We start from the raw sequence: 12,163 nt of genomic DNA, 5'->3' as shown, positions 1-12,163 counted from the left end.
TCTAGACAGATGGCTCCTGGCAAGTAGCTTAAGGAATGCCTGTCTAGATGGGAGGGAAACAGGAGAAGATGGGGTTAGGAGATAGAGGGGTCAGGCAGGGGTGTAAATGATCAGTTTGGGGCGAGGGTGCAACCTCTTTCTACCGACGTTATAGAAATAGTCAGAGAGGGCATCACAGAGTGCTTGGGAGATGGGAGCAGGGGGGGGGCATGGGAATTACTTATTTTGAGATGATATCGTGGCGTTCCTTGCTGCTGATTTGGTCGTTGAGAATTCTGTTTGCGTTAAAGGATTTTTCGGCCTTCTGGATTTCTGCATTGCAGGCTTGGATCTGACGGGCGTAGGCTGCTCTGTTATGGGGAGATGGGCCGGCCTGACATCTGCACACTAAGGTGTAGTCTAGTGTTTTGAGGGATTTGAGGAAAGGAGTGAACCATCTATGAGAGATGTCTTGTGTATGGGAGGTTGATCTAGAGGGGGTGAGATGTAGATGAATTAAGCACATGATAATGTTTTCTTTCCCCAGACCTGAATACTTCATTGGTGTGTCCTCGTGTTCAGCAAAAAGCAAGGAGCACAAACTGCAAAAGGTAAATAACTGCAGTGATCTATGTATGCCTCTCTGCACGCGTTGTTCTTTGTGTCTGATGTGGCTTGTCTCATGGCCTGCATACTCGTGCACTCCATGTCTCCTTGTCCGTTTCTGTGCAGTGTCCCCCCGCCCCATCATCGTACACTGTGACTGGGCTAGGAACCAATAGTGGCCCTGGACATTGTTTTCAAAGTGGCCTCATGTTGCATTGAGCAAAGAAGAATAACGAGCCATCCCAACCCCTCGAGGGAAAATAACGAGCAATCCCAACCCCTCAAGGAAGAATAACGAGCCATCCCAGCCCCTCAAGGGAGAATAACGAGCCATCCCAGCCCCTCGAGGGAGAATAACGAGCCATCCCAGCCCCTTGAGGGAGAATAACGAGCAATCCCAACCCCTCAAGGGAGAATAACGAGCAATCCAGCCCCTCAAGGGGAGAATAACGAGCAATCCCAGCCCCTCAAGGGAGAATAACGAGCAATCCCAGCCCCTCAACGGAGAGTTTGGATGAACAGTGATTAAAAATCAGGTTTTAAACATGTTCAACTTATTTCAGGAGTCCCCTGAAGACAAATGTCCATCCAATCAAAAAGAATCTATGTCCCCCTCCTGACCCCTCCGCCCCTGTCGCATTCTGTAGCTTGATATGCTGGCCCAAAGAGTCTCCATTCCTCCCACCCCTTCTCCCCATCACAACCCATATCTTGATTGTATTTATTATTTTATTTTTAATGTATTTACTTGTACCATGCCGTTAGCCCGCTGGCATCGGGGCGCCAACACTAAGGCATAGACAGGGGACTAACGGTATGACAGGACAATTAACAAGAAACCTGATAGAGTACTGTCTCACTAAGCTAGTCTAACCCTGACCTGGTTTCACTGAAATAGGGGAGTTTTAAGTTTCTTGCTGAAGACAGTGTATGTTGACGCTAGTCTTAGTTGTAGTGGTAGGTTGTTCCATTTGGTTGCAGCCTTTATAGGGAAGGCATTACCCAAGCCGTTGGAGCACTTGTGAGGTGCAACTATGATCTGGCCCCGTGCTTCTGATCTCAGGGTTCGCCCCGGTACATAGCGAGTGATCTTTTCCTTCAGGTATGCTGGAGCTTTCCCATGTAGACATCTATGAACCAGGGTCAAAGCCTTGAACTCGATCCTGTCCTCCACTGACAGCCAATGCATGTCCCTTCTTTCTTTGCTGGTGTGCTCTTTCCTGGTTTTCTTTTTCACTATTCTGTGTTGTTCTGAATCACTTGGCATTTTGTTATGCACGACTTATTCCTAGTAGTAGAGCATTGCCGTAGTCCAGCCGAGACAATATGGTAGCTCTGGCGATGTCTGCACAGTTTCCCACACTCGGGTAGGGTTGCATTGCTCTAAGGAGCTGAAGATAGAAGGAACCGTTTTTACTCACAAATATAATCCGTGCTTCTGCACTCATTGAGCCTTCCAAAAACATCCCTTGTGTCTTCACTTTGCCTACTACCTGTATGGGGTAGTCTCTGATGTGAAATGGCTCGTATTGAGGATCCAACTTGGCCCCAGCTTGGTGAGAGCCAAAAAGCATCAGTTCTGTTTTGTTGCCATTAAGGTACATCCAAATGTCCATGATATGATATGAAATGGCATTTATAATGCACCTATACACAAGTTTGTCAAGGCGCATTCAGGTTTCAGTTGTTTTATATAGGGCCTTTACTTTGGTACTATCCTGTGAGTAGTTACCACTCGGCTCTACCACCAACTGGCTATCGTCTGCGTAGATGGTGAAATGTGCACCGATGTTATCTAAAGCTACGCAGGTGGATCTGAGGTAGAGGTTGAAAAAGAACGGTGATAAACTGGCACCTTGAGGGACACCACAGAGTATGGAGGTCTCATGGGAAAATGTATCCCCCCCCAATGGACCTTGGATTTCCTGTCTGTAAGGAAAGAAGCCAACCAGCTGCTGGCTCCTTTGGAGCAATTTGCCACCTTCTCTAGTAACTGTTGGAGCTGTTCATGGTCCAAAAGATTGAATGTGGCGCTTAGATCGAGGAGTAAGAGTAGCCATGTGTTCCCTTTGTCTATTATGGTCAGCGTGTGCGTTTGTCAATCAAGCATTGCTCTTCCCGTGCTATGAGCTGCTCGGAGACCCAACTGTCGATTATGTAATATCGTGTTTTCCTTCAACATGGGACGGCAGTTGAGCCGTGGCAATCTTATCAATCTCCTTGAGGAGGAAATTGCAATTTGTTATAGGTCTCAAAATTCCCGTTTCCCTTTGATCTAACAATGGTTTCTTCACCAGTGGTGTGATGGTTACTGTTTTGATGCTTGTTGCCACTACTCTGTTACGGAAGGTTGCATTAACAGTCTTAGTGAGCAGTGGGGCAAAGATGTTTATATTCTCCAGAATACTCTTCAGAGGGAGGACATTTTCGGCAGATGATATAGGTTTCATGCCGGACAGTCAGCCAGCCAATCACCACAGAGTACACTTGGATCTCCTAGCAGACTAAGCACAGGGAATTTCGGGCACCTCCCTCACTTCCTGCCCATCTCAGGCGCCAGAGGCGGTCTTCACTCCTTAAGCCTGCCAAAGGCGAATGAACGAATGGACCAAACCTGGATTGGCGCACAGAGACAAACTCTAGAAGGACTTTTCCACAAATAAATGGCGAAAAAAAGACTGGGATCTTTTTAAACAAAGGAGGCTCAGACGCCATCTTGAAAAACATGGCTTCTGCGATTTAATGCTACCGGAGCTACGAACAGTTAGCGGTCGGGAAAAATCATGGTAGTTCGTTGTAAAACCACTGCCACCAGCCATTCTGAGAGGAAAGGGTAGCATTTGTTTGTTTGTTTGTTTGTTTATTTTTATTGCGCACCTGGCCCAAAGGCATCTGGGCGCATTTCTTAAGGAAGGTACAATGGTTACAAGGAAAGGTACATATAATAACAGTGATGTACATCAATGGCAAAATGCAGCAAGGAGTACATACCTTACAAAGAGGCAATATAAACTAGAGTGAGTAACATATTTATAACAGAGGCACAGTTACTAACGTAGGAAAGTATATTTACAGGAGGTAAAGAGAGATGGTTGTAGAACAGCGGCAAGTTTACTTAAATGACGTAGTGTGGTCCTGCTCGATGAGCCAAGTTTTGACTTTATTCTTAAACGCATGGTAAGAAGGTTCAGCTCGGAGTGGAGGAGGTAATGTGTTCCAGATTTTGGCGGCAAGGACTGGGAAGCTGGAGCTCCCTGCCTTCTGGAGCTTGAATCTGGGAATAGACAATGAGTGGGCTTGAGCAGATCTTGAGGGTCTGCTAGGAGTGTGGGCAGTGAAGCGGTTGGTAAGATAGATGGGTGCCTGGTAAGCTTGGGATTTGTGAGTCAAAGCAAGAGTTTTGAGTGATATTCTTGAGGCAACAGGGAGCCGGTGTAGACTACGTCGTGTTTCAGAGATAGGAAGTTTCCTAGGGATGTTGAGAGCTGCCCTTATAGCATTGTTCTGGGTGACCTTGAGCTTATTGCTATTTCTTTGGCTGGTCCCTAAATATAGGGCATTACAATAATCAATGTTTGCCATAACAAGGGTTCTGGCGAGGATGATGCAGTTGGGGGCCGTTAGGAAAGGTCTTCATGCTGTTATAAGCTTGCAAGTGTAGGCCGATACTGATACCACAGCATTAGTTTGTCTTGTGAGTGACAGGGTAGAATCAAGATAGATACCTAGTGTTTTTGTATCATTAGAAACGTTAATGCTATTCCCGTCAATAATGAAGGATTTGAAGGTGAGGTGCAGTTTACGGAGTCTAGGGTGAGTAGCTCCGTTTTTTCATCATTTAGACACAGTCCATGATGTGCCATCCAGGCCTGGATGACAGAGCAAACATCGTTAAGTGCTTTAGAGTCAATAGCACAGTTACCAGTGATAGGGATGAGTATCTGGGTGTCATCAGCATAATTGGTAAAGGAGACACCCAGATAGTCGAGAATATCGAAGAGGGGTTTTGTAAATACATTGTATAGTTTCAGGGAGACACAATATCCTTGTGGGACCCCACACAGGACTGGTGATGGTTCAGCAGAAGTGGTCGGTGAAAAGACACGCATGGTCTTGTTTGGCAAGAATGATCTGATCCAGGCTGTGGCTTCGTCTGAGAAGTGGGCAGCAGTTTTAAGATGTTGGCACAAAATTTGGTGGTTGACCAAATCGAAAGCTGCCGATAGGTCAAGCAATAGAAGTAGGGCCAGCTTGCCTTTATCTTTTAAATCCTCAATTTGTGTTTTTAGGTCAATAAGGGAAGTTTCTGTTCTGTGTCTAGGACGGAAGCCCGATTGACGGAGGCCAAGGAGATTGTTTGATTCATGGTAAGCCTGAATTTGTAAATAGGCTCCCCTGTCCAGCATTATTAGGAGGAAGGGCATCGTGGTAATGGGTCTGTAATTAGCCGGGTTACTAGGCTCAAGGGTAGGGTTTTTGATTAAGGGGATAACCCAGGCATCCTTGAGGTTCTCTGGGACAATCCCAGATTTAAAGGAAGCGTTTATGAAGGTAGTGATAAAGGGGGCAAGCTTGTGGGCCGCCTCCTTAATGATAGGTGCTGGGCAGGAGTCACCTTAACAGTTGGAAGGTTTCACCTTTTTAATAATGTTCTCTACTTCCCAAGTGGAAAGCGGTGAGAAGCTGAATGGTTTGGCAGGATGTGGTGAAGTTGTGGTGTTAAATGCAGAGTTGAGTACAGGATCTGGGACTAAACTACATTTTTTAATGTTAATTTTAGTTTGTAATGTTGATATTTTATCAAGAAGGTCTTTCTGGGTGTTGGCGCTCCAGGCGGAATCTGTGATACACTGGTCTAATGGGGCTACGGGAGGCTCAAGTTCTTTAAGGATCTTAAAGAGCTCTTTAGTATTAAATTCGGCCAGCAAGATATGATTGTTGTAAGCATCTTTTTTGGCAAGGAATATAGTTTATTTGTAGTTAGATGATGCCGTAATCGGGGAACTTTTATTAGTGCCAGATGGTGCTTTTCAAATGTGCCTCTGCATTACTTTCAGCTTTGCAGAGGTCTCTGAGATGAGATGTAAACCACAAATTCAGATGTGGACGTGGTTTTGGTTTACGCAATTATAGTGGGGCTATAGCGTTTAGAGCTTTTAGGCTAGTGAGGTTATAGGTGTCCACTAGGACTGTAGGGTCAGAATTAGATGATGACATATTATTAAGAAGGGGGATAATTAAAGGGAGCAGTTTCTCCTTAGTGATGTCCTATTTGTTGCGAGTAGGGCTGGCAGGTGCTATGTTTGTTTTGGAACTTAGAGGGGAGGCTTTGATGGAGAAGATTATTTTGTGGTGGTCTGAACATAGGCATGGTGTTACTGACAACAGGTTAATTGTGCAGTTCAAGTCTGGAAGCCAGTTAAGGGTTTTACACTTGATGCAAGTAGGTTCCTGGATGTGCTGAGTGAAGCCTAGATCCATTAGGGAGTTGGCAAGGTCAAGGGCTATAGAATTAATCGGGTCTTGGAAGCCGAGATTGAGGTCTCCAAGTAATATTATTTGTGACTTCGGCTTAGTGTTGGCAGCAAGGATAGTGGAGATATCCTCGGTGAAGGAGGCGGTAGGTCTTGGTGGCCTGTAGATGAGGTGCATTGATGCAGTGTGGTTGGGCGAGATGGGTAATTTGACTGATAACAATTCAGCAGAGGGGATCTGCGAGTGCGGAGTAGGTCTGAGCCCAAGGGAGCTTTTGAAGATTATGGCAATGCCGCCACCTTTGGATTGGTTGGTACTCCTATCACATCTAATGATGCATAGTTGTCTGGTATAGGCAAGTCTCAGTAGGTTAACATGGCAACACTGCTGCCTAAGCCTCGAGCATGAGCTCTCCCTCTGGGAACACCAGCCACATTGGACCAGCGAGCAAGTCTCAATAGGTTATCATGGCAACACTGCCATGATAACCTACTGCCCAAGCCTCGAGCATGAGATTGCTCTCAGGGCACCACCGGCCACAGTGGACTAGCAAGTAGTAAGGCTTTCATTGGGCTCTTCTCACAGAGCTGGACGGTGCCTGCAGAGAAGGCTCCAGAAATGACATCAAAGCTTAAATACTGCTTCCCTTTAGACACCGGGTGAAACTGGAGAGGAGGAATGGTTGTGAATCTGTGTTGGCAGGATGACCTCTGCAAAACAAGCATCTGGGGTTAAAACTTGCCTCCTTTCCAATCATAGGATCCCTAAACCCCCAAGAATTGACAGATATTAAATTAACAGATTGCCTGTTGGAAGTAATGGATTCAGTTGTGTTTGAAATGAGTATGTGAGAAAGCGTCTTTCATTTTGGTAGTACATTGAATGAACATTAAAATGGGTTTGTCTATTGCTCTTCATGCTGGAGACCCTAAGCGCGGGACCGGGTTTTGAACCCCTGTTGCTCTGCGTTGTCTTCCCTACCAAGTTGTTGGATATTAGCAATGATGGGGCGCCATCCCCACTAGATACTAAAGATGTGATGAGAGCAGTTCTCGGGGTAACATTTAGTGAGTTCTTGGGCACAGCACAGAGGGCGCAGGGGTACGCTGAGATTGAACCTGTTCTTGGGCACAGCACAGAGGGCGCAGGGGCACGCTGAGATTGAACCTATTCTTGGGCACAGCACAGAGGGCGCAGGGGCACGCTGAGATTGGACGTTTTCTTGGGCACAGCACAGACGGTACAGTGGCACGCTGAGATTGAACCTATTCTTGGGCACAGCACAGAGGGCGCAGGGGCACGCTGAGATTGGACGTTTTCTTGGGCACAGCACAGAGGGTACAGTGGCACGCTGAGATTGAAGCTATTCTTGGGCACAGCACAGGGGGTGCAGGGGCACGCTGAGTTTGAAAGTGGGGTCCATTTATCAGAATCCACAACAAGACAGGCTTTGGGACACTGGCAAGTGACAGAACCATTTGCACACACCCCTTAACAGTAAGACTGCATGTGTGTCCCCCTCCAGAGTTTTAACCTGTGGTATTTTGTACAGGGCAATACAAGTGGTACCCCTTGGGCCAATTGACTTTATTACATGGCAATAGGGCATTTGTATAAACAATTAGGAAGTCAAATGGGACAATAGAGGGAAGTTGGGGGGGGGTCTCCCATACACTTTGCCTCATTCTATCGGTCTCTGGCATAAGCTTTTTCTTTCCGTGAATCCGAAAGGAAGGGGATGTGTTTCGAGATTATCTGTTTAAAGTCAATGTTTAAATGCAGTTTAGCAGGGCCTGTGCCATTCACACTGTGGCAAGAAACTGGTGCTTTTTCTTTCAATCTCAGTTCAGTCCTTGCTTCCTCAATAGTGCTGGTATAGATTTGTGTTTGCCCACATGAAATGAGGTCATCAGTAATTGCACAATAGAGTTCTCAAACGTGTCATATTGGTGAAGAACCGCTGACCTAGGCTCAGACGCCTGCCTTTATCGGGTGTATGGAAATGGGGCGCTTTAAAGCACTAGTTTAGTCATTTAGAATGGTGATTAAAATATGCACTTAAAATGTTTGTCACCCACTCTGTTTTTCTTTTCTCTTTCGCTCTTGGATGCTAAAACGTTCTAAATAACTATAAATTGCACTATTCCTACTGCAAATCACTATTCCTACTGCAAATCACTCTATCATGTTTAAGGGTCTCATTGGAGCACCACTAATCTGCCACCTATCAGGGTGCCTCATTACTATGTGAGTAATTTACTAATGCACATCACTATTACTGAGCACCATTGCACTATTACTGAGAACCATTTCACTATTACTGAGAACCATTCTGCATGTTACATGTGATGCCTGCGATTGTGAACATGTTGAAACTAATAATGTACTTCTCATTTTCCTTCAATAGGTGACTGATGGCCCAGAAAAGTCAACGATAGTGAATGTTAAATTCTGTGGACTTATGAAGTGGAAAGCCTGAAACCAGCATTACAGACTAACTAACACAATAGGGTTTGAGAATGATAGCACCAGTGCTTTATGTGCAGTGAGACAAGGCTTTTTATTTTGCCTATTATTCCGGAGAGAACACATATGAGCGCTAGTCTATATACATTCTGAATGTAAGTCTAGTTGCTTTAAAGAATTATTTGGAAACACCCGTAAAATCTAATTACTAACAGCATCCATGCACTGAATATTTTAACAGCTTCAGTCAGAGAAAACGTCTGTTTGTCACCAGAAATGATCTACAGACGAGAAAGCTCACCTGTGCCCTGAATTTGATGAACGGATCAGTGGAAAAGGGCCTTTTATTAAGTGCCTCTCAAAATACACTGGCGAGAAACCATACACGTGCTTACCATGTCGAGAATGTTACCATCTCAAAAACAAACTTATTGCCCACATGAGGACATAGGTAAACATCCTTATCAGTGCACTGAATTTGAGAATAATGTCCATTTGCCTGATACACTTATCTGCCAACAAGTACATACAGGCCAGAAACCTCATGTGTGTATTGACTGTGGTAAAGGGTTTGCTCAGAAGGGCGATCTTATTAACCACCAGAGAACCCATACAGGTGAGAAATTACTTGAGTGCACTGAATGTGGGAAAGGGTTCGCTGCTATCGGAAATCTTGCTATCCACCTGAGAACACATACAGGTGAGAGACCCCATGAGTGCCCTGAATGTGGGAAAGGGTTTGCTCAGAAGGGGGCTCTTATTAACCACCAGAGAACACATACAGGTGGGAGACCCCATGAGTGCCCTGAATGTGGGAAAGGGTTTGCTCAGAAGGGGGCTCTTATTAACCACCAGAGAACACATACAGGCGAGAAACCCCATGAGTGCAGTGAATGTGGGAAAGGGTTTTCTCAGAAGGGAAGTCTTACTATCCACCAGAGAACACATACAAGTGAGAAACCTCATGTGTGCACTGAATGTGGGAAAGCGTTTGCTCGGAAGGGAGCGGTCACTATTCACCAGATGACACATACCGGTGAGAAACCTCATGAGTGCACTGCATGTGGGAAAGAATTTGCTCGTAAGGGAACGCTCACTATCCACCAGAGAACACATACAGGTGGGAAACCACATGCGTGCATTGAATGTGGGACAGGGTTTTCTGTGAAGGGAGCGCTCACTATCCACCAGAGAACACATACAGGTGAGAAATTACTTGAGTGCACTGAATGTGGGAAAGGGTTCGCTGCTATCGGAAATCTTGCTATCCACCTGAGAACACATACAGGTGAGAGACCCCATGAGTGCCCTGAATGTGGGAAAGGGTTTGCTCAGAAGGGGGCTCTTATTAACCACCAGAGAACACATACCGGTGAGAGACCCCATGAGTGCCCTGAATGTGGGAAAGGGTTTGCTCAGAAGGGGGCTCTTATTAACCACCAGAGAACACATACAGGCGAGAAACCCCATGAGTGCAGTGAATGTGGGAAAGGGTTTTCTCAGAAGGGAAGTCTTACTATCCACCAGAGAACACATACAAGTGAGAAACCTCATGTGTGCACTGAATGTGGGAAAGCGTTTGCTCGGAAGGGAGCGGTCACTATCCACCAGATGACACATACTGGTGAGAAACCTCATGAGTGCACTGCATGTGGGAAAGAATTTGCTCGTAAGGGAACGCTCACTATCCACCAGAGAACACATACAGGTGGGAAACCACATGCGTGCATTGAATGTGGGACAGGGTTTTCTGTGAAGGGAGCGCTCACTATCCACCAGAGAACACATACAGGTGTGAAACCTCATGTGTGCACTGAATGTGGGAAAGGGTTTTCTCAGAAGGGATCGCTCACTATCCACCAGAGAACACATACAGGTGAGAAACCACATGAGTGCACTGAATGTGGGACAGGGTTTTCTGTGAAGGGAGCGCTAGCCCGTCACCAGAGAACACATACAGGTGAGAAACCTCATGTGTGCACTGAATGTGGGAAAGGGTTTTCTCAGAAGGGAGTGCTCACTATCCACCAGAGAACACATTCAGGTGAGAAACCTTATGAGTGCACTGAATGTGGGAAAGGGTTTGCTGAGAAGAGAATTCTTGTTATCCACCACAGAACACACACAGGTGAGAAACCTCACAAGTGCAGTGAATGTGGGAAAGGGTTTGCTGCGAAGAGAAATCTTGCCATCCACCATAGAACACATACAGGGGTGAAACCTCATGTGTGCAGTGAATGCGGAAAAAGCTTCAGTCGGAACAGTAACCTCATTGGGCACCAGAGCAAACATAAACGTCAGTATCCGTTTTAGTCTCCTTAATATGGAAACACTTCAGGATGATACTATCCGCCAGGAGAAAGGACACGTAGGTGGTGAATCCTCCTCTGCAATAGAAGCTTCAGAGAGGAGACGGTGCTTCTTCAATGGGACTGAGTTTGGCAATTGTGTATTACACTATTGCCTGTCTCTAGGGAAACACTGTTCTCCCCAGGATCCCCTCTAGTGTATTACACTAGTGTCCATCTCTAGGGCAACACTCTTCTCCCCAGGATCCCCTCTAGTGTATTACACTAGTGTCCATCTCTAGGGGAACACTCATCTCCTCAGGATCCCCTCTAGTGTATTACACTCTTCTCCTCAGGACCCCCTCTAGTGTGTTACACTATTGCCTGTCTCTAGGGAAACACTGTTCTCCCCAGGATCCCCTCTAGTGTATTACACTAGTGTCCATCTCTAGGGCAACACTCTTCTCCCCAGGATCCCCTCTAGTGTATTACACTAGTGTCCATCTCTAGGGGAACACTCATCTCCTCAGGATCCCCTCTAGTGTATTACACTCTTCTCCTCAGGACCCCCTCTAGTGTGTTACACTATTGCCTGTCTCTACTGGAACACTCTTCCCCTCAGGATCCCCTCTAGTGTGTTACACTATTGCCTGTCTCTACTGGAACACTCTTCCCCTCAGGATCCCCTCTAGTGTATTACACTATTGCCTATCTCTAGTAAAAAACCCTTCTCCTCGAATCCCAGTGATTTGGCCGAAGCCAAAATTGCGGGGACTAACCTTTCCCAATGTTTCAAAAATATGCTAACAGCAGAAATAAAATACTAATATAGGATCCAGCTTCAAATGTGCAAAAATGCTAATTTTTAATCGCGTGTCCAGTACCATCTCTGTGGGGACCTGAATGCGTGTTACCATCTTGTGAGGACTTAATTATTCTTATTTGGAATTGAATGTATCCCTATGCAAACGCTAAATGTTTGTTTCATAGGCATCTTTGTAAATTGCACAATTCTATTTCTACATATGAGTACCTACCCACACCGTAGGTATACACAATAGATGGATTGTAATCGTGGTGTATTTTCCATAAGAACCTCACTAAACAGTTCCTAAATCTGGCATGAGACCATATCACAAAAAACTCCAAGTGTGTCAGAAAGGAGAACTGGGGAACTGAAATATTAGGTGAATGGCTCAGCATCACACAATGTGGTCACGTGGAGAAGCAGAGATTTGAATACAGGTTTCATTGTTTCACAGTCACCATCTTGTCCACTGAAACACATCTCTCTGATTGGTCTGATGACGAATATGTTACAGTCCCCATTAAAATGGTGTTTGATGTTG

General features: G+C 45.7%; 1 protein-coding gene across 1 annotated transcript in view; it reads left to right on the top strand.

Moving 5' to 3' along the window:
• The first annotated feature begins 297 nt into the window (after window positions 1-297).
• Window positions 298-12,163, top strand: part of LOC138473489 (uncharacterized) — a 226,070-nt gene continuing 214,204 nt past the window's right edge. The window contains 3 exon segments of the mRNA XM_069612131.1: window positions 298-590; window positions 8,468-10,838; window positions 10,926-10,941. Of these exon segments, the coding sequence (XP_069468232.1) occupies window positions 8,923-10,838; window positions 10,926-10,941 (1,932 nt within the window). The 5' untranslated portion in view covers window positions 298-590; window positions 8,468-8,922.

Source organism: Ambystoma mexicanum, chromosome 8 (genome assembly GCF_040938575.1).
Source record: "Ambystoma mexicanum isolate Mex_15411 chromosome 8, UKY_AmexF1_1, whole genome shotgun sequence".
NCBI lineage: Eukaryota > Metazoa > Chordata > Amphibia > Caudata > Ambystomatidae > Ambystoma > Ambystoma mexicanum.
Note: the sequence above shows the minus strand (reverse complement) of the source record. Positions and strands in the feature narration are given on the sequence as shown.